At 37.9% G+C, this 23,709-nt stretch overlaps 1 protein-coding gene across 2 annotated transcripts; it reads left to right on the top strand.

Moving 5' to 3' along the window:
- Positions 1-370: 370 nt before the first annotated feature.
- On the top strand, positions 371-23,412 carry tnfrsfa (tumor necrosis factor receptor superfamily, member a). Of its 2 annotated transcripts, none has more exons than XM_088930931.1 (10): positions 371-584; positions 13,586-13,712; positions 14,589-14,720; positions 16,305-16,416; positions 16,938-17,032; positions 17,941-18,036; positions 18,618-18,655; positions 19,846-20,124; positions 21,194-21,233; positions 21,851-23,412. In XM_088930931.1, exons 1-10 carry the CDS (start codon positions 552-554, stop codon positions 22,159-22,161), a joined length of 1,263 nt encoding a protein of 420 aa, XP_088787057.1. In that variant the 5' UTR covers positions 371-551; the 3' UTR covers positions 22,162-23,412. The 2 variants fall into 2 exon arrangements, with proteins under 2 accessions (XP_088787057.1, XP_088787048.1); XM_088930922.1 differs by having other exon boundaries at positions 386-584; positions 16,938-17,068.
- Positions 23,413-23,709: the final 297 nt, after the last annotated feature.

The following is a 23,709-nucleotide window of genomic DNA, read 5'->3' as shown; positions in this document are numbered from 1 at the left end:
GACAGAAATCTTAACATTGCTGAGAGCGAAAAGCTGTACTATCCATTAAAATTCTCGCAAGGTTAAAATTTGCCGGGATTCCGGCTCAAAAAGTGAAGAAACTAGTTTCAACAGGACAGCCGGAAGCTAGGGCATGTACCATAATTCTAAAAAATGTGGGGGGGGGAGTAGCTTTCAATTAACATAATATGTTATTTATATTGCATAACATATAAGGTAGTGTAGAGAGTATGTACTGTATTACAATATTTTCTTTATTTTTCGATATTAAAGAGGCGGAGTTATAATAAGTCTTACTTGCATTCCGCTGTTGTAACAAGTCCCTCCCCATATATAGACGTGTCTGCCAGTTTTTCAGACTCAAGCCCAGAAATTCTTTCAATCGGGATTTAACAGGGGAACGTAGCTGAGGTGTTTGAAGTTGTATGATTAATTTCGTTAGTGTTATTTATATGTCTAGTTTGGGGGGCACAAACTGGAATCACCGGACTGTTTTCATTAGAGGACTTTTTTATTATATGGAAGCATGATTTTTTGAAACCTCTGGACGAATGAGCAAAATGACAGCCTTGATCTTTCAATTGGTAAGATTTTATGTTTTAAATAGTTTAACGTGTTTTAACGCCGCTGACGCCGATTTGGTTTGTTTATTTTTTTATGTTTTTGTTTTGGCTGATGTTAAAGTTTGTTTGTTGTTTTTTTTTTTTGTAGTTGAAGTCTGGCAGCAGAACATGCCCGACACGTTTCTTTCTAGTTCTGTTACTGGTGTTAGAACTTTGTTTTAAAACTGATGTAACTTTTCGCGAAGCCCTTACTGTTTTAACGAACACGACCTTTGAAGGGACGATTCGGTCATTTTACTCAGGTTAGCGAGTGGTATCGCAAGTTCAGATCATCCCCTTCTTTAGTCATACATAATAAAGAAAACCTGAGATAGGAATGTAAGTAATTAGGCGTGTTTGCTTCATATTCGGATCAACTTACAGATACGGTTTTGAGTAGTAAAAGGGGTGACGTCTTCAAATAAGTTGTAAAGTCCTATAGCTTTCAAGGACCATGGTTTGTCATTGCTAAGTGAATTGTTCAAATCTTTTTAAGATATAGGGTGATTTACTAGTCTGTAGTTCTCCAGGTCAGGGGTTAAACTAAGCTTGGGAACGGGTGCTACCCACCACAACCTTCACCTGTGCGGTTTTTTTTTGCATCAAAACCCTCTACTACTACTACTACTACTACTACTACTACTACCCAGCAACAACTAAAGCATCGCGAAAATTATTTAAAATGAACTCTGATTTCAAAATTATATATCGCACTTTTAATACCTCGGCATTGCACAAGATGTAGGTTATAGATTAATTTACCAATGCATTCATTAGAAAAATAAAAAAAATCAAATTATTTTTTAGCCACTTTGTAATTTTTACTATAATGTCAGTTACATATTCTCGACTACCGGACACCACATTTCTGAGAGAAGCGTTTTTCCTTACTTTTGAGAACGACTTTTGATACTTCTTGCTAGCAGGTGCGCCCAAACCTTTTGGGGAGGGTTCCACAATGTTGTAGGTTATCCTAAATAATTTCTAAAACGACGTGTATTACAATGAAAATACATCTAGCAATTTTAGACTTATTTTTAAAAATGTCGGGCATGTCCCGACTTGCTTTTATCAGTATTTTGCAGGCGTGATAACGTTACTGCGGCATACCGGTGGCGATCCCGATAATTCTGCTGGGATGTCTTTTTTAAGTGTTGAATTTAGTTTTTGCGGCGTTTTTCAGATCTTGCACTGCAAAATATATTATGTAAAATAATTTAGCTTCTTACTGCATTACACTCATATGTGCTTGATGCTGCTTACCCGGCGGTATAAAGTCGATAAGCATATAAGCAGTCAAGGTTTTCAGATTGTTGTTATAAGTAATTTAACATCGTAGAATATCAGTTATACATTCTGACTTTTAACAGTTTGTATAATATCGAGACAACGATTTTATTAACTTGGTGCCCTTATATCTGGAGTGCAGCATGTATATGCGCGATAAACAGTACACAAATCCATAAATGAACTGTTTTCTTTTTCTTTTTAATATATTCATCATCGTTAGAAATCGTTAAATTTATTTTCCTATCAATAATACCTTTCACTGATGCGTAGGTAGGCAGGTCTCCGGCCTGAGATGTTAGGGTTGTGGTGCCATTTTTTCTCCAGGATTAAATGCTTGCAGTTTGACACCAATGTTAATAATTGCTGTTTTTCTTTTATTATTACTGATGCAACCACTTACTGTATAAAATATTAGATATGTTTCTAGTTGCATCAGAAGTATAAAACCCTCTGTGTACTGTAAGCACATTGCTGAATAATTTTATAATGTCAAAACACCACGCTCGCAAACTCTGGTATTGGGTAGTTTGTTTTAGCTTTGTGTAAAAATAAGAATCCAAGTGCCTTTCAGTAACCATCCATGCGCTAAAGTGTTCCAGTTCAGCCGAACATGAATAGTGAAAGTGATGATGATAACTAAGTTGACTTGTGATAAAGGCAAAAAGAAGACATTTTGGATGTATATACCCCTGAGACTTTGTCGCCATTAACGTAACACACCAGTAAATATTCTTTTCTCTTATGACATTCTGGAAGAGTTTTGAATTCCTTCACATGCAGGTGTCGGCTCTTGTGAAAGTAGCAGTTTGGTGATGGGATGCTGTTATCGGTGACGTAGGCAGTTGAGAAACCCCACCCAAGGCATTTCCACAGTTTCCACAGGGCTCCTGCACCTCTAGGTTGTGTCTTTAGCAAAGGAAGTTTCAGCGGCGGAGTATTGTTAAACAGGATTAAGAACCATGCTAATATTGAAACGTTCCATGAAATGACATTAGTCCACATAATTAAAAACATTGCCGAGAGGGCTCCAGAGAAGCACAACATTCCTAAAAGGATGGTAAATGAACTAATGCTTTATCGTGCGGAAGTGCTGATTTCATGTTTTGCAAAAGTACGTTACCAGTGTGAGCACTGCCCAGAGCAGCATCTCAAGCTTACTTTCAAGAAAAAAGAAGTAAGAATAGTTTTCACAGAATCATTTGTTCAGAGAGTACTGTCAGACTTTGTGGGTGCTTGAACCGCCGAATACAACAGTAAAGGTGTCGGAAGGCATCAGTTCTGTAGCAGGGATTTGTCAAACTCAATAACTAAGGTGGAAACCTTGTATTTATCCATTTTTCATGCCCGAAAAAGTGCCCCAGAAGCCAGTTTTTTAACATTATCAAGATGACTGACTGCTTTGTATTGGTTGACGCCTTTGTCAACATCAGAGCAGTAAATCTTCCAAGTTACATGTAGTTGTCAGAATGACAAGCTGGCTAGAAAACTCAGTTATTAGTAACTGGTGTTACAGTACCTCTCGGCTTGTGGATCATAAGAATAAGAAATAAGGTCATAAGGTTACATGAGAGTTCTTTGGAACTGTTTGGAAAGGAGGCACTAGACCTGGGATCTCTAGCCCAGGTAGTCTTCCTAGGTCACCATGAATCAAGTATTTCAAAATGTGCACACTTGTAATTTATCAGTTCAACTATTAAGGTATGACTGGTCCCTAGGCTAAAAGGCATTCAGATTTCAAATCCTATCCTGGAGTCCTTGCACTGGTTTCCTGTCAAATTCCATGTGGATTTTAAAATCCTCATGCTCACCTGCATGGCTTGGCACCTCGGTACCTATCTGAACCATTATCGCCCTACTCGCCACCTCACACCCTTCGATCTTCTAATTCTGCTCTCCTTACTGTCCCCCAAGCCCGTCTACATTCTATGGGTGACAGGGCCTTCTCCTGATATGCCCCCAAGCTCTGGAACTCTCTCCCCAAGGATATCAGAGAGTCACCTTCTCTGAACTCCTTCAAATCCAGACTCAAAACCTTCTTCTTTAGAAGGTCCTTTACTTAACTGGTTCCATTCTTTACCCCTCTGCTCCTACTTTATTTAGTACCACCATCCACAGTCTCCTCCTCCTCCTTTGTTTAATTTAACCAGGGATAAATTAAGTGATCACACTTTCATTTATCCCTGGTTTTCTGAAATTGCTGGTTTATAAAGGTTATGGTGTTCTCCTACACTAGATTCTAGGAAGTGTCTTCTTTCAGATGATAATATAGTGCATTTCACATATAGGATTAGGACCCACTTCACCCACCATTGCAGTGCAGTACCTAAATGAGTGATGTGTATAAGCAAATTGGTTAAACAGTTTTCACATCGCTTCACCAATTGCACCTGAGGGAGGCTGGATGGTACAGGCTCAGAATAGAATTTAGCTAAGATATCTGTCTAGGACCAAGAATTTAGCCAGTTTTAGGATTTCTTGATTGCTGTACTGCAGTCATAATTGAACACAGTTTATACAGTGGAGTTGAATTATCACGGAAAATTCTGTAATTTTGCATTTTTTTTAGGTGTATATATTGTAGAATAAAACATTTTAAAATGCGTTCTAGCAGTGAAATTCCAATCGTCATTCTGTAGCTAAGTATTTTTTATTATTTGCTGATGAACAAGAGGATGTAAAGTGAACACTTTGAGTGTATTGTATGCTGTATTATAGTTTGCTGGAAAAAATAAAACGTCGCATGACATCTAATTTTCATTGAGTATTTTTGTCCACTGCATGGAGGTCAAAAAGATCTGTTTGTACATGTGTATATATTTGCTTTTTTATATGTTTTATTCCTTTAAAAAGTACAGAACATCCTCACACAACTCTACTGGCCTTTCACCTATTTGAATGATGCTGTGGTGAAACCAGTTTTTACAGTGGTGTTTTTGTAGGTTTCTCCAACCACAATTCTGTATTGTGTCATTGAGTGTGCACCATCTTTAGAACCATATTAATTTTATCACTGTGGGACCTGGAGTGGTATTTTAGCAAGCTTGGAGGTGAGTTTCAGAGGTGTGCCCGAACTGCACAGCAACACAGTGTGTGGTCAGACCACAGAGCATGAAGGAAACATACAGTCTTTCTGCTAATTTTTAGTTATCCCGAGGAAACAATAGAAGTTCTTAGACTGTAGAAGACATCTGTTTTAGGTTTCAGGGGTTTCTGCGGATTTCATGGGAGAGCTATTTCTGCTACACAATGTAATCTTCAAACAAATGTCGGTGAGATTTTTTTCACATCCCCAAACCCTGGCAGTCAAATTTTTTTGGCAGAATAGGTACTTAACATAGGAAATAAAAGCTTACACATTAATTGAACCAGAGAGCCTCTCATTCTTAACTCACCAAATGACAAAGGCTGATGGCCAGGATTGGGGGAGAGGGAATAAGGATGGTTTTATTGGATTACATGCATTTTTGTATGCATCACTTACGCAAAATATTGTGATACTCAAATTTTAAGTTGAGAATATCTTTATCTATCTTGAGTGCATTCTCCATAGATCCCCAGCCGCGTAGTGCTGCTATTGAGAGATGTTGGCAAGATGTGTAGCGTCAGTAATGCTCTTAAGTGCTGGACTGTTGAAATGAGTCGCATTTTGGAACATTGCTTTTGGCAGCAGGCAAAGCAGGGGCAGGGGGTAAGTTAGGTCTTCACAAATGTCTGAAAGCAAGACAGATTGGAGCAATGTATTTTTAATTTAATTTTAATTACCACTGCACACTAGGACAGAGTATTTTATAAATGTGACACAGGGCACAAAAGCATGAGCCTACTTATAACAGTAGTATTATGTTTCCCCCAGGGCAGCCAGTAAAGTTTCAGAATTTTAAAAAGAAAAATGTATGTACTGTTAAAATCCATTGGTTTTGGTTTCTCCTAGGCTGTATACTTTGCTTGTGCAATGCATTAAAGTTTTAGAAATAAGAAAGAAATACAAGTGACTCTTGAACAGCACACATACTGTACTTCATTCCTTTTAAACCTCAAATGAATTTCTTATAGGCAAGGGAGTTCCCCCTCAAAAAGTCCCTGTACTTAATTGTTTGCAAAAGTGCAGAGAACAGTTGATTTTTTTTCTGTAATTTTTATGGGTTAACCCGTTATCCTCTGCATTGTTTGCTGTTGATTTAGTTTATTCTTAAGAGAGAAGGGCACAGTGCTCCATTGCAGAGGGGTTTGAGAGAAGATGTGGCGCTCTTAAGTGGTCAAAAACATCAAATAGTGCAGTAGAGCAAGCTAAGCTTATAACCTGTCTTTGCAGCTGTATTTACTTATTGCAACATACAACTTGGCCCTACCTTGAACTTCAGTCTATTGTTCAAGATTTTCCTGTCTTTCTTAGCAACAGGTAACTATTTTTCAGCATGCCTGACAATGTGCCGAGTCATTGTAAGCTGGATTGAATTCCCAGCTTTGTAGCATGTGCTTTTATTGGAATATTTATTATGGTGATAGAAGGCGCATCTTCTATGGATTTCAGGAGCTTACTTTTTAGTTGAGTCTGTGTCAGTGAGCTGGAATCTGCCCAATTTAGGTGTTGTCATGTATTTGCCAAAGTGTGCTTCTGTCTTACCTGAACACACTTCATGCTGCTATTTCACACAGGGAATTGATGAGGCAAGCAGTAAATCATCTGAAAGCTTTATCTTCTGTTAACTTTCAAAACCTAATTTGTCAACTCTTTTCGCCTGGGTGACTTTTTCTGTCCCTACCAAAGTTTCACAGTGCATTGAAAACTATTATTAATAAACTATTTTATATAGCATGGTTAAAGGTGGCTTCTCAAAGTGCTTTACAGAATGACGACAAAAAATGCACAAGATATGCACCATGAAAATACACAATGAGAGAAGACAGTAGATGGGGCTTCTGAATACGGTAGGAGCAAAGGGGTAAGTAACAGAATCAGTTAAGTGAAGGCTCTTCTAAAGAAGAAGGTTTTCAGTCTAGATTTGAAAGTTTAGGGAAGGTGACTCTCGGGTATCCTTAAGGGATAGTTCCTGAGCTTTAGGGCATAACAGGAGAAGGCTCTGTCACCCATAGAGTGTAGATGGACTTGGGGAGACAGATAGGAGATCAGAATTAGAAGAGCAGAGGTTGCGAGGTGGGAAGTAGAATGATAGTAACCCAGACGGGTATTGAGGTACCAAGCTATGCAGAGCCTTATAGGTGAGCATGGGGATTTTTTAAGTTGACCTGACTTCAGTTAAAACCTGACAGGAAGCCAGTGCAAGGACTCTAGGATAGGAGTAATGTGATTACTTGCACTAGACCTGTTTAGGATTCTGGCTGCTTAGTTTTGCACACACTGGAGTTTGTTCAGTGTGGATTTAGAAACTCCAGTGAGCAGAGCATTACAGATGTCAATTCGGGTCAGCAGTTGGCGATAACATAGGACGTAGTCTGGTGATATTTCTGAGGTGAAAGAATGATGTTTTGACTGTGTTGCACATGTAAGTCGAATGTCAAGCCTGAATCAAATATCACGCTCAAGTTGTTCAATTTAGACTGAAGCCCGAGTACAGTACCACCCACAGATGAAAGGCATTGGCTTTACAAAGTTGATGGGAGGTGCCAAAAAACATGACTTCAGTCTTGACAGTTTAAATGAAGGAAATTGAGTTATCCCTGTTTTTATGTCAGAGATGCTATTAGAGAGAATAGAGACATACACGTCGGTATCAGTATTTATTATGGTGGTGGAAGGGTTTTATTCTTTTGTGGACTTCAGGAGCTTTTCTTTTAGTTGAAAGTCTGTGTTGCTGAGCTGGAATCTGCCCAAATAAGGTGTTGTCATGCCTTTGCCAATTTGAGTTTCCACCTTACCTGAATAATTACAACACTGTGGTTCATTATAGTGCTTGTGAGATATTAACAGAATGCGCAGTGCAATCTGTCCAAATTAATATGGGCAACTATGTTAGAAGGCACTATCCTGTGTTCTTTTCTTTTCCATTTTGAGTTATTGTAATTCTAAAGAGAATAAGGTTAATTTTATTCAGCTTATTGGATTTTTAGTCTGATTGATTTGTACTATAAATTGGGCAGTAATAAAGATTCCTTGATTCAGTTTTGCCATTTTTTTATCTTTAGAGGAGCAGCGCTTAAGAAGACCTTGAAATTCCAATGACCGGAAATTTAATTACTTGGAGGCTGTAAGGAAAGTGTTAGGTGAAGGTGTGGCAGAGTTTCTTAAATCCACTGTTTGGCTTTCAATTCATATGTGGAGGCCCGGATAAAACCTCCTCCTAACTCTTGTGTAGCTGGCATAGTGGTCTCAGCCAGGCCTAATGTAACAGTAAACCCTTGGCTTAATGGACTAATGGGGGAAGGTGTGCCCTTTGTTGTGGAGTGGTAAATAAATCACAAATGACGTTCTCAGCTGAAAAACGCCCATTTAAATGAAAAAAAAAGTTTTCTAGATGTATAAATACACAGTGTAGACAGGCATTTACATATTACTGTATTGTTTATACAGACATACTGTATTGTATAACAGTACAGTATATCCTCACTTTACCGGCCTAATACAGGGAAAGGGGAGTCTGGTATTATTGGCCGTTGATTAAATTACCAACGAGATATATAGATGTGTTTTTTGAGCTTGATATTGAGAAACAAAATTGTGATTTATTTTGGAATGGTAATAAACTACTGTTGTATCCTCGAGGACCCTTGACCACTGTGACTTTGCGACAGCTGCGTGTGTCAATCGGTGTAAGCCATCAGCATGTGCACACAATAATACTGAGATTCTTTCCTTGCTGATTTTCCGTTCTGGCACAAAAGTCTTGTGGTTGTATGCTTGGGTGTTCTCTGGGAGCGAAAGCCAGAAAGTCAGTCATGTTTGCAATGTACATTTGGTTAATATGATGCCTACATCTTGGAGTAATTTATTCAGTTTCTTACAGAGCAGTTCTGTATCTTCAGTGGGTGCACTCAAAGCTTCACTTTAGGTTCTTTTGTTCACAATACCAATACATTTACAAAGTCTCCCAAGCTTCCTGTTGCTGCCTTTGAAATGCATTTTAATGTTTGGCCAGTATATTTGCTTGAGATCTCAATTCATCAACATGGACATCTCTTTTGTGGCCAAAACCCCCCTTTATCAGAATTAAGTGGTTCACATTAAGTGGTTCTTTAAAGCAAGGGTATTCTGTACTACTTCACCTGAGTTCAGAAGCTCAGACTCTTCTATGACATCATATTTATAACAAAATGGAATGGGTTGAGTTTTGTCCTGTTTTTACAATCAATAAAAATAGTCCAAGGTTTCCCTTTGAGACGTTAAACATTCTTAAATGTTCAGGTATTTCCTTATGTTATAATAATGCAATCCCTAGAGGTGTAATGTTAAATATTCAGATAACTTGTGCAGAAATCTTAAGGATGTGTGTAGAGAAATTAGAAAGCACAAAATATTAGTGAGCAAAGGTTAGTTGATGTGTCCTAGATTTTGAATAAACATGAGAGCCAGATTTGTACAAACAACACTGCATTAGTACATAGAATCTCAAGTTCTTCCTTTAAAGGCAAGGGGGTGGATGTGTACTAAGCTCCTAAGCCGCAGGGAGCTTTATAAAGTTACCTGTTGTCCGCAAATCCTCGCCCAGCTCTAGATGAACCGGTTGGCTTCCTGTAAATGGGTGTGTGTATAAAAACTCGTGACTCTCATTTAATTCCTTTGGTATGCAGTGAAAGGAAGAGGATGACGAACTTGCACAATGTTTGTTTGCTTAATGAGTCACATTACCTTTAGTGATACCGCGAAAACAGCCTTAGATATCCTTTCATGATGTTAATAGTTAATAGTGCATTATTAACAAGGTAGAAGGAATGGAAGGCATAATAAAGAACAGTTTATTTAACAAAGTTTTGTCTTAAGGCCAGTGGTGATGAGGACACTTATTTAGGTAGCCTTTGTCATTTGAGGTATGAAAAAGAATGATTACAATATGAAAGGGGGTAATGGTCTTGGTCAGACTTTAAGCCAAAGGAAACATGACTTCTTGATCTATCAGCACCTGGTCTATGTTCCTATACGTTGAGCATGTCCTGCTCTCTGCTTCTGATAGAGGTCAGGATCAGGCCTGTGCATGGTATAGCAGCTGGTTTTTCTGTCGCCCAAAAGACAGCCCTTTTTAGGGAAATTTATCATCATCTGAACGAGTTTTTGTTCTTCTTGTACAATTTTAGCAATATGGATGAAAGACTACAAACAGACCTACTCCTTTCAAACAGAACATTAAAGTTTCACGTGCCATTGATTAGTTGACAAAATCTAATGGACAGTTTTTCTGCTAATCAACATTTCAAGTCGGAAATGGCATTTCCATTATCAAACGCACCACGAAATAAAACATCAGCATCTAAACAAGGACTTTACTATGCAGAGAAATATTAAAAGGAGAAAACTGGTGCATTTCATAGACTAAGTAACACTGAATATTGCTAATAACTACTCACTTAATAAAATGATAAAATGGTTTAACTTTTTTAGTATCATGCCATCTGCTAACTGGATGGAAAAGCATAAACCAAAGCACTTGCTTCCAGAAGCTCAGCCCTTAAGGTGTTTGTTCAGAGTGCAGGCTGAGACCTTGTATATCCCTGGTGTGAGCCTGGGCTGTGTCACTAGCTGACTGCCACCTGGATTCCTGAGTAGGGCTGGCAATGACACTGGGGTAGAGGGTGTGTCAGTCAGGCAGTGGCTGTTCATGTATATTGTTGCAGCTCCTGTGACTTGCTGGGTGCCTGCAAGTCTCGCAGTGATGGTGGTGGAGAAGTGGTGTTCCACCCATTAGTGCTGCTCACCTGTGATGACAGAGGTGTCTGAGGGCAATGTCCTGGGCAAAATAAGTGGAATATAACCAGCTGTATAGCCTGCTGTCAGTCTTGAAAACTGACTTTTCCGGATTTACTACATTTTTATGTAGTAAGTTTGCTGATGACAAACCTGATGTTAAAAAAAAATAAAGGTTCTTGGAAACCCTAAAGGTTTCTTCAGGGGTGCGGCTTGAGGGGCGTGGCTGTCGGTGTTAATGCAGCTGTCCAGATCTTACCTTAATTTGCAGTGTCCACCTCTATGATGAGGTCTATAGGGAAGTCAAATCAGTTCAGATTCTCAGTTTCTAACCTGCCTAAACTCTGCTTAGGGAGACGTCATGATTAAGTAAGGTGCCATTTGGCTATGCTAAATACAAAATGCACTGTTTATGCATCTTTGTTTTAGTCACTTTTGTTTTCTCGGTATTCATTTTGTTGTATACTCTTTTCAGTATAATGAAAATGATTAACTTTTTCCACTGAAATTAGAATGGATGCCTCATACAACAGCAGTAGCATATAGATAAACCTATACCTAACATCCCATAATCCTATTACTGTAACAGCTCTGCAAAGTTCTAATATGGATAGAGAAATACAGTGTTGGAGTGCTCCTTTAAACCCCATGAGCAGATGTGAAAGGTGCCTTCTAGTTAGGATATGTGCTGTTTTTAATATTCCTTTTTTTCCATTTTTAATGTGTAATAATTCCATAAAACAGTCCATGTACATCTCTTGAAACTTGCCTATACTGAAACACTCCAGTCATTTTGTGAAGAATAAACCACGTTTGCAATGATTTTTTTTTAACCTACACAATATTTAGCCAAGTGCTGATTTTTTTTCCTGCTACATATTAACATCTGCATGAAACTGGACTAGATTTTATTACTAGAGATCATGAATGTGGGAGTTAATTTGTCCTGCTTCCAGATTCCTCTACTTCAAGCCGTTCCTTTACAAAGTTTGGTTTTCGGCTTTGATTTGTTTGGATAAATCTTAGTGGGGTGATTGCTGGAGCGGTAGTTTCATTGGCCCTTCCTGGTGTTCCTGCTCATTGGAAATAATGATGCAATCGAGCGCTTTGAACAGAATGCAGGAAATCCCCTGACAGAAACCAGGTTTGTAGCCAAATTCTAGAAACTTTTACTGTGAAGGACTGGCACTGGCGATCTTGACAGTAAATAAAACCCCCCTCCCCCTTCACACCAGAATGCATTTTCATTGTGTTCTAACACTTTTATTGAAGCTTAAAATGTTGTGCGTTTTGTAACAAAAATTGGATGAGTGCTTACTGAGAGTGGAGTCCATAGCATAGTATTTTAAACAAGATCAACATTCAGTCATTCCTTAACATTATGCTGAGTGATAAAAGTGTTAAAAGGCAATTACATTTCAGTGATAGCAGAATTGATTTAATTGACTTTTTGACTTTAATTGACCTGGTGTAAAATGATTGCAGTTCAGTAATATGCATATGTAATCAATTGGTGTAAGATGATTTTAAGTGATGGAATTGCAAAGTGAAATCCATTGTCACTTTTGCACTTACATGCATGTACTTGATGTACTGCCTCGAGCAGGGTATAAGATTTCCAAGCTTTGTGCTTGGAATAAAAAGGCATGTGCTTTCATGATTTTAGAAAAAATGCCATCTTTTTGAAATGCTAAAAAAATTGAAGCAGGTTTTCGATAGAAACTGCTTGTATGTAGTTTTCGGCTTCAGACTGTAAATTGCTCACATGAGCAAGGTGTTACTTTGTAAGGGTCTCTCCAAGCAGACATGGTTTTTGTGAGTTTTTTTTTAAATCTGTTTCCGCTTCTACTGGTAATATTTTGATTTTCAAAGTGGTTTTTCAATCTATTATTGCTACAAAAACATTTTAAATTAATTGTTCTTTAACCAATTAACAACAATTGCTTAGATTCCAAGCACAGAAAACTAGGATTTCGAATCTGTGACTAGACCCTGTCTCATGGGTGGGGGCAAAAGAGGGTGTCGCCCCCTCAACTGAACGGTCCCGCCCCCTCCGTTTTGGATAAAAGGATTTTTGAATGCTTTTGCTTGCTTAACTTGTACCCTAAAAAATAGTTGTGCTTTGTCAATGGTTAGATAAATACACTAACCCCAAATTCATAGTTACTACATCGGACTGTTTGATGTGCAGGTGGGCTATCCGTCCAGGAACAGCACATATTATATAGTGTCTATGTTATTGGGTGTCAACATTATTATGATCTCGTTTGCTCTAGTGCACCGATTCCTTGTAGTAGTTTATCCTTATACTTACAGTCGTTATATAACTAGGCCTGTAGTTACTATAGAAGTTTGTGCTTTCTGTAGGTTTTACAACTTTTTTTCTTAACAATTCAGAACCCCATTCCCGTCGATATAGCTGCAAAAATGAAAGCATATGGCATTTTGTCGCTCCAGTCTATAATAACCGTGAGAGTGCTGATGAACGTGAAACTGTACTTAGTCGCTAAATCCCAGATTGCTCGTCGATCTCTTCTGTCATGAAGCGCTAATCGGTGGCATGGTTGCTAGACTTGACTTGGGTAGTTGCTGCGGCTCAGTTTCAACCGAAATATCACCTCCCCTCTCTGGATTTCAGACGCCCCCCTACAGATTTTTCTCCTGGCGCCGGCACTGCCTGTGACCCTGTACTGGATAAAGTGGTTAGAAATGTGGGACGTTGCATGTACAGTATGTTGCATTTTATGCAAGTTCTAAATAAGCAGCACAAGCTGCATGTGAAGGAAAAGGCATTTCTAGTAAAGCTACATGATTGCGGTGATCTTTTTTTCTGTTGTAGGTTACCTTCCTGGTGGTTTCCCGTACGAATGCAGCAGCTGATTTTAGTAACAGAACTGCTCAGCTGAAGGTCTGCCAAGAGGAGGAATACTTGGATGGTCAAATCTGCTGTAAAAAATGTGAAGCTGGTAAGAAAATCTGGTTTTCTATTTGTGAATTTTTTTTTCTGGTGTTCGTTCAAAGTTTTTTAAAAATATACAGATCCATATTTGTGCATCATATTTAAACAAATAAACCATGGGCACCCATAACTGTGGAATGAATTCAGCTTTAATTAGTTCCTTCTACAAGGCTTAGCTAAACTTTTTAATATGCCATTTCTTCACTAGTTTCAAAACAGTTCAAAGGATAGAAAATTGGACTCTGTTATCTAATTTAATGCCATAATGGAAAAATTCTGAAATGCTGCTTTGCTGGGATTTGTATACAGTATTTAAAGAGTTAAATACCAAATATAAAAGTATCTAATGCTGTTGCTGTGACTGCTTTTTTTCCCCCCAAGTCTGGTTTAAGCCATTTTGTTAAAGAAAACTGAACTAATACTTCACCTCTACTTTCTGGATATGTCTCCTGTTGAAAAGACATACAAGTGCTTTGCCGTAAAACCTGGGAATCATGAGTACCGTTTACCAATGTGAAATGTAAAACTTGATCACCAGTTTGAAAATTTATATATAATTATAAAACGCTAATTGTTAACTAGGGATCATGGTAATTAAGGACCATAGAAAAATCTTGCCTTGTGTCCTGTAGTTTGATTTATTTTAAGTGCAAAACGTATTTGGTTTACAAGTACCCATTAATACTAACATAATATGGATTAATTTCTTTAAGTTTCAATACATAGATGTAGGTTTTTCTTTTAAGTGCACTTACAGGTTTTTATTTTGATTTCAATAAAAGTGATGCACCTCATCCCCTTACAGCACTGTTTTTTTCTTTATTATACTGTATATAGACAAAAATATGCTGGACATGTGTTTGAGCACGCTCTCTCCCTGCAGGGCAATATGTGAAGTCGCCATGCACGAGCCCCTCCACGTACGGACAGTGCGAGGCCTGCGCTGGCGGCAAGGACTACACCGAGCACGCCAACGGACTGAAGCGCTGCATCCACTGTTCTCGGTGTCGTTCAGGTACCACGCTGCCAAACCAGAGTTCCGTCGTGCTTGTGGTGGGAGACGTGCGCACCATCAGATCCCTGTCGAGTCCGTTTGCTCAGGTTGAGTTCAAGATTAAAAAAAAATTGATAAGGTTCCCTTACCATAAAGATGACTCACCGCCCTCTGTCCCATGAGTCCATCCGGTGAGGAGGAAAAAAAGATTTCCCTATACACTGTGAGAAAGAAGTACGGAGCAGACACTTAAGTCATTCTTAATCAATTGGAAACCTTTCCCCCCCCCCCTCTGGGATGGAGGCACAGTATCTTCACCTGGCCTCTGTTTAAACACATGCAGAACTGAACCTTAGACAGAACAGCTTTCGATTTGCAGCGCAAAGAGATCCAGCCAGGCTGACAACAGGCCTTGGAGAACATCTGTGGTTGTTTTAGGCTGGTTAGTCTGAAGACAAATTTGGTTAAAAAGTGGAAAGATTGTTTCAGTGTCAAGTAATTCAAAAATGTGCTCTTTTAAACAATAAATTAAGCAAACTGCAGTCTGTTTTAGATTATGTTGAGTGAGTCAGTGGAGTCAAAGGTTCAAGTGTGGCATGAGTAGGCTTTTCAGCCATGCTTAGAATTTGCCACACCCTTGTTAGGTCACAATCTGAGGCTCTGCATTTTTGTCAGACAAGGTGAAGCCTGGTTTGTTGGAGGATTCTGAATGTTGTGCTTGATGTACTGTTGGTTCTTTTTGCTGCAATTTGTCAGTTTACGGCTTACAATTTTTTTTTGCATAATTCGAGTACATAATCATTAATCCATAGACATGTAAAGCACTAGATTAGCCTGTGTAAACATGCAGTGGTGTGGGTAATTATGCTAGCTAAATGTGTAGTATCCTTTTCTGCACACACTGCATAGTGCTTTTGTTTCTGTTAGTGTGTATCCATATGTACAAGTCTTTTTATATTTAAAAGCATAAAATGAAGGGTGTTAAAAAGGCTCTGGGCAACTTTTCACTTTTTTTGGGGGGGCAGAATGAAGTCCTTTGCAATGGTGTATTAACTTAAATGTTATTAGATTATGCTTTGTTACGTGCTTTTCAGCCTCATTTTGAAGTGGAAGTATATGGAAATAATCATTTACATTGTAATTATATTTTTAGAGTAGAAAAGCAGTCAATATTTCAGTTTAGGTGGTAAACAAAGGGAATAATATGTAATATTTTGAAAACATGTTTTTATTACCTTATATGAGGTATTTATCAAATGTCAGTCTGCTAAACAACAGCAGTGATGCGTGATTGTGAAACATTTATACATTATATGCCGATCTCCTGCAAGTTAAAGCATAGTTTACAAGTCTCTCTACATCTTGGTTGAAACCAGCAATACAACAATATGGTGCTTTTGGTGTTAAAACCATGTAATATATAAAGCAAAAGTGAAATAAAAAGGCTCCCCAAGCACACCAGATAAGTAACTGTTGAGATAATATCTCCGCAAATGAACTTTTTTACAGGAAAAACCTATTTGTAAGGTTTGGTCAAATTCTTGTACAGTAGCAACCCTTTTAGGTAAGGGGCAGCCGAGCCTAACCTAGCCTTTCTGTCTGCAGACCAAGTGGAGACGGTTCCCTGCACCACTGTGCAGAATCGGCGGTGTCAGTGCAAGCCTGGCTACTTCTGCCGTCCGGAGGAGGCCTGCGAGGTCTGCAAGAGGTGCTCCAGGTAGGCAGGCGTGCAGCAGCTCCCCACGTCGACCTCGTGGGCACTGGCGGGCTTTAATGAGCCCTTTCAGGAAAACCTGATGATGTCATTTTATCCTCTCTGGTTCCGCGTTTTAAAAGGAAACTAGACATTTATGTACAAAGGCATTAAAACAATTGCTTTGACAATGCTTTCCGTAATGTATATCTCAATCTGTCACAATTATTATTGACTACCCTCATTCTCCTGCATATTTTCATTGTTGCTCATAGATATCAGTAAGGCAGACATGGTCACTTAAAGAGTAACTTACAGTAAGTGCTACTTTTGTTCAGTAGTGTTTCTTTAGTTCATCTGTACAGGACAGATTAGCTGTGAAGTGGTTCTATAGTGGCCTGTTCAAATATCAACGGGTTCATGTAATAAAAAATGATGGTCTGACACTATGGACCAAAATAGTTGAATCCGTGAAAATTAAAAAGAAAAACAATGGAATTTCCTCGTGGGTTTCTGTTACATTTCACATTTTCTTTTATTTCCAGGTGTAAAGAGGAAATGGCTGAAGTGCACAGTTGTAATGCTACTGCAGACACTGTGTGTGTGAAGCTGTCACCTGCCACAGAGAAACCAAGACTAGGTAATACTGACAAAGCTGCTACCAGCGCAGGAACAGGTATACTTCACATGGCTAAGGCAGTTTTATGCTGTCATTGGTTGGAGACGATACACCTTTACTAATTTTTCCTCTTTCCATTGTGATACTAGATGTTATAGTTATCCTTTTCAATGGTTGCTAAGTTTGTCTACATCTATTCGCTGTTAACTTGGAGTTGTTCTCCTGGAGCCCAAAGATGTTTTTTACTTAGATCAGGGTTTTCTGATATCCCAAGAATCAGCAGGGGTAGTTGTGTAGGGGCACAATTAAAACACCATTATGGGATATTTCCAAATAAGAGTACTTTGTCTCTCAAGGGCCACTTGTCAGCTACTAATGACGCATGCAAGTGATCTGTTTAAGAGGCCCCTGGTCCTTGAGAGATAAAGAGTACTTGGATGCCAATCTTTAAATTCAAGTGACACAAAGTTTGGAGACCTGACTTCGACACCTTTACGTGTGTGCGGAACTTCTTTCCTCTTTCTCACATGCTGCTTGTATTGCAGTTATTTCAGTCCTTTAAAAGTAAACCAGTTCCCTTTCATAATCCGTGTAAATCAGGGCTGATTTATACCTATTTCTGCAATGCTAATTTAATTATATCATTAAATGCTAATTTGCTAACAATATTTGGATTTTATTAATTCTGAAGGAAATTTGTACTGATAATTTCTCTGATGGTAAAACTACACAGTAGTGTAAAAATGTAAACTTGTTTCAAATGATGCAACATAATAGTTAATGCATTCAGCAGAGTGATTTTTTTTTTCATGTAAATGCTCCAGATTTAATAAAAGTGGTGCAAGGTATTTAAATGAATGATTGATGTGATATGCTATCAAAGAGATTCTGATGCACTCTTAACATGTTCCATTTTTGTTTTGAAACAGTGATCACCATTGTGATTGTAATTATCATTGGGATTGTACTTGCGATTTCTCTTGTTTTGTGGAAGAGGAGGAAATGTAATCTTAATCCAGGTCCTGGTGAGTAACATCGCAATAGAACCAAGACTGATATAGGGAAGGGAATCCTGACATCTGCCGCTGCTCATCATTTGACATTTGAATTTTGTTGCTAATCTTTTTGTCGATTTTCTTCCCCCCCCCCCATGAAAGGCCTGAGCAGCGACTATAAAAAGAACAAAAAATGCTTTTTAACGAATTTCTTTGCACTTGTTCATGCTGTAAAAGTATTACACATTTTAAAACGTAGACTGAGTTTGAATTGTAGCAATGTAAAATGTCATCTACAGTCACATGTAAAACATCTTGTGTGAGATCAGAAAAGAAACAAAAGAAAACCAAGTGGGCAGCCACAAGGTGTTTGCGAGACACAGATTTATTAAATTGGCTTAACACTGCACTTTCAAGAGTTTAATGGAAAAAGTTCAATGGCAGCTGTGGCTTTCATGATGTCTCTTTGTGCATGTAAAGCTTTATGTGACATTTCCCTGGGAAAACAACTCATAAGCTGTATGCATGGTTAGTTTGTACACAAATTCCTTCCTTTCTCCTTGAGTGCAGTTTCAGCACACATAATGGAAATTCCTCATTCTATATTCCAGGTTGCTCCAGCCAGCCAAGTGATGTGAAGATACCAATAGTAAGTTTTCCTTGATTCTCATATAAACATTATTTTAATGTGTTGCAAAGTCTGTTGGATACGGTTGACAGAAAACGGCTGTGGTTTTGCTTCGCTGCGTTACATGTGCACTACTGTACTTTTGAATTTCTTGAAAAGTGCGTATACATTATATTGCAGTTTTAACATTTCTTCAAATCTAAGAACTCCACGGAGTTTTCCAGCACATGGCATAGAAATAAGAAAAATGAGCTTATACACATTGATAAAAATGGAAAGTGTATGGTAATCTGGAATTAGTTAGCTCTCTATTACAGTGAAGATTTCCATTGCCTGCATGTGAAAACCTGTTTCTACTTCTGTTATTCATAGAGAGATACATTCAAAATAAACTTTAGGGAAAAAAGCACAAAAATATTCCAATGTACAGTATGTTATACTAATTTCATAATTGCTGTGATGTTTTCAGCATTCGTGTTTCTCAGATCAGAAGTGGGCCGAACATTGGCATGTTCAGCTGTATTTGATCATTTCAACTCAAGCAAAAAAAAAATGGTTTAGATTGCATTTATGGTATGGTGCCCTCTAGATTTATTAATGCACCTGAAGGAAAAAGAACAAAACATTATCCAGTCTATAACTCAATGTAACATTCTCAAAAAAGAGTGAAGTCAGATGTCATTATTGAGTTCCAGAAAACACCAGGGTTATGATTATTTGCACTTTTGTTTTCGCATAAGTAAAAATATAAATGTACAATATCTTCCTGTGCTTTGGAAGTACAGTGGAGCTGTACAGAAACAACTGAAAGTTTCCCTTTTAACTGGAGTATAAAAGGAAGTAACACACAGAAGACACTCAGTAGCAGAAGCATTATCATTAATGTGAGAGAGCTCTCTGAAGCCTGCAGGCTATTGGCCATTGACCTCCACAAGTTAGTTGGGGGAGTGTGGACAGTCTGAAATTAGGATAATTTACAAAATACTCTCTGCAGTGTTGTGAATGCATGTGTACTCAGATTAATTATAAACAAATAATGGCTTTGCTCTGTGCAGTGTTATATAGTAATATTTATAGTGTTTTTAGGAATTGTGAAGCAAGATATCCAAATCATTTAATCTTTTTTGTGCTGATTTCGTCAGGGGTATGCATTCATCTGGAGGGCAGCGCATGTTTCGGTCGTTTTGAAACTCCTGTCCTTTTTTGTTTAGGATGGCGCAGGTCAGGGCTCAGTGGAAGAGAGGCAGAACAGCTTGAATGCAGGGACAGAGCAGCAACGATGCGTCAGTGAGGGCGAGCCGTTGCTGCAGAATGAGCGCTTGGCTGGCGCCACGCGCACGGGCATTGACGATGAGGACAGGGGCTTAGGAGACAGCCTGTCCAACACCGCTAACTCCTCACAGACCAGTCTGGCAGGATTGCCCAGTAGCGCCTGCAGTAGCAGCACCCCTCGACACAGCCCTCCAACACAGAGACAGGACGTGGCTGGGGTAAGAGCAATATTACTGTATATAAGACATAATTATCCCTTCTATAGCAGCACACATTTAGAAAGCACTACAGTCACAATGATCCTGAATGACATCAATATGGGCAGTGACATGCAGCATTAGTTTAAACCTGAACTTTAATATAATGATACATTAGAGCAATATGGCTTTCATCAAACCTTGACATTTGAGTAGCTACCGTAGTTGGCATGAATATACAACATGCTATTCTTAAAAGTAGTACTTTGCATTGCTACCTTTTTAGGCCCAAATAATGAACGATAGACAAAACCTTGACCTTTGTTCTACTAGCTAGAACTAACCTAGAATGAAAAGTTGTTAGCCAAAGATTCATATTAGTTAACCCATAGTTCAAAACTTCCATGTGCTTTGGAAAAACCTGTGAACTGTTTCATAATTTTTTGTTTGGAGAAATGAACAAATGCTAAAAGGGCTGTTCAAGACAGTGGATCGATATGTGCTTATTTGTAGAGTATCTTTTAATAGAGATTAACGTTGTTTATATATTTAGTGTATGTCAGTTTGTAGTTCATCAGCTTCTTTCGAGCTGTTGGTTCTGTGCCTGCTGTGTTGGCATAGATAGGCTCAGCAGTTTAACCACATACCATACACCCATCTAAGATTGGCCAGAATCCTGCAGTAACTTGGGCTGATTCTCCCTGCTTCTGTCCATTGAGCTTAGTAGATTACAGTACTTTTTCTTCCCCTTGCTTTCATGAGTTAAAATCTTATCTTTAAAAAAAGGTATCCAATAAGTGTACAAAACCCTAAATTTGATCAAGGAAGCAGTTGTAATGGTGTTGATAGAGGTTGAGGGTTTTCTGTCGGTGAACATAACCTTTAAGATTTAGTAAACTAGTAATGTGTGTGGGTGAACTGAAGAAGAACTACCTTTTATTTTTATAGATGAAAAGATGTTATTAGTATAGGAATTGTCTGTCTAATTTATTTAGGGATGATTCTAAACTGTCAGGTCTAGGATTCTATTAGACTGTACAAACAAGAGATTTTTTCAGTTTGTTGAATAATATCTCTTCTGTTTTTGCAGGGTCGTGCTATAAATGAAAATACTCTTATTCCTTTAGAAGGTAAGTAGAGCAATAATTTCAGTGCATGTTTTCTGGTTGTAATGTGACTGATTAGCTTGAATGTGGGTCAGTACTCTAAGATTTGGAAGTGTATATTTTTTCTGTTAGGCCTACTGTTAAACAGAAGGAACTGAAATTAGATTTTGATCATTTTCTGTGTAAGCACTGGCTCCATTAGCAGTGTACATGTATGCATTAAAAGCTTGCAGTTAATCAGACATGGATATTATTCAATGTTTTTTGTACCCTTATACTTTTGCAACCCCAGGTTGCATCTGTATTATCAAATTCTTTGCAAGTGCCCAATAATTTACTAGGAGCATTTTTTAACAACAGGAACAATCAATATTCTAAGTTCTAGAATTGTCTGAATCTTATATTTTTGTCCTACCTTATATCAAAATGGTGTCCACTCCCCAAAAGATATTCTAGTGTTTTAGTGACCTATAAGTTCTATTTCTTGGACATTGTAAAATCTCCAGAATTATGAAGTTGCACTTGCTGGAGTCCTATATCCTTTTGTGTAGGTGATTTCTAGTGGAATATAAAAAAAGATCTCTAAAATAATCTCTCCTCTTTCCAGTCTCTTATTGCTCTTGTGCCTCATTTCTTTACAGTGTCAGAGTCCCTGAAGAAGAGCTTTGTGATCTTCACAGATCAAGTGGGAGTGAAAGATAGGAAGAAATTCCTGAGACATATTGGTGTTAAGGACAATGATATTCTTAAAGCTGAAAAAAATTTTCCTGCCGATGTGGATGAACAATTTTATCAACTCCTTACTGGCTGGCAGCAAGACAAAGGGAAAGATGCTTCTATTGAACTATTGCTTAATGCTTTACTGGAATTAGGTCATAGACATGATGCTGAAAATATCATCCAGAAAGTGGTTGAAATTAACTATTATAAGCTTAACAATGAAAATGAATAAAGATTTTTTTTTGCTTTGTAACACCTATGCAAAGATTTTTGCAAGGATTGCCAAAGGCAATACAATGACTTAAGTCAGTGTTGCCAAGGCCCGTAGGGCCCATCTTCCATTATTTGAGCTGTAAGTCTTAGTGATCGAAAGGTGCAAGAGAGGGGAACACTTCAGCTCTCCTGAGGACAGTGGTACTCCTCTAGTCTGAACATAGAAGGTGTTCTTGGTTCTGTCCTGCTGTGGTTGGTAGACATTTCATCTGTTGCACTGAGCTGTTACATCACTGGTTTATGGGGTAATTCCCCACCACATTTTACCTCTGATGGTACTTGACAGAACTGGAGATTCATCTCAAGTTTTTTTCTAGAACTACAGTTAAAATGTTCAGCTGTAGGAGCTACTGTGAAGATATATATATATTTATTTTTAAATACATGTTTACATATTGTATACATTTTTGCCTTTGTGTGTTTTTTTTCTTGAAAAATGCACAAATCAAAGAATGCAATCTAGATCACAGGGTTTGTAATATTCATTTGCTTTAACCTTTTCTGCAGTAAGCAGTTGGAGGTAGGCATGTCTGAAATTAATTTGTTCCAAAGAGTGTGTGTATATTCTTAAAGTAATACAAAAATACAGTGCCTTTAGAGTTTCTTGAATGTATAAGGACTTGATTTACTCTTAAAAGTATTTTAAAGAGCAAGGATTAGTTTTTATTTTTACATGAACTTGAAGAGGTGTGTGTAACCCTACAAATGTAATGGCCGAATGAACCTCCTTAAGTGTTAGCCAGTAGTGGTTTGCCACCTAGTGGTTACAATGTACTTTTGTTGAGAAGGCTTAGATACTTTTTCTTTTCTGTTGTAATTCATAGTTAATTCTGACATGACATTGAAAGTATTCAGATAACCTGTTTTCAAAGCATTCTTTTAAATTTTGGCAACTGGATTGCATGTACATTTGTAAAAAGTTATATAATAGACACTTTTATATCAAATTTTCAGCTAGTTAGCTCACGTTTGTTGAATAGTTGTTTTGTGTGAATGTTTTTCCAAGTAGTTTTAAAAAACTTTTCTTTAGCTTCATTTTGTGTAATGCTTTCTAAGCTTTTAATTTACTTTCCACTTCACTGTGCAGTCTTTAATTCTATTTATTTTTTATTTATTCCTAGAAATAAGAGGGTTAACTGGATTAACTCTCTCTGTGATTAGTGAATATTCTGTCTCTGTTGCTTTTTCTCTATTAAACAATGTTGGAGACTGATTATGCAGAAGAATCTTTATTTAAGATTGATTTTTTAAAATGAATTTTTGTGTACATTAACTTGTAGTAAAGGTTCTGAAATTGTAGTTTGGAATTGTAGGACATGTTCACTGCCTTTTTATAGTCTGGTTTAAAAACAAATAAAGACTCATCATTGTTTTTTATGCCTTGCAAAATTAGTCTGTCACCAACAAAATAATACCACCACAACGTGTGAAGCAGAATGACAATCTTGTAGCAACACGGTGTCTTACTGCCATACCTGAAGATAATCTCTTACTTGCATGTGATCTT

This window comes from Atractosteus spatula, chromosome 2 (genome assembly GCF_055471065.1).
Source record: "Atractosteus spatula isolate fAtrSpa1 chromosome 2, fAtrSpa1.hap1, whole genome shotgun sequence".
NCBI classification, from domain to species: domain Eukaryota; kingdom Metazoa; phylum Chordata; class Actinopteri; order Semionotiformes; family Lepisosteidae; genus Atractosteus; species Atractosteus spatula.
Note: the sequence above shows the minus strand (reverse complement) of the source record. Positions and strands in the feature narration are given on the sequence as shown.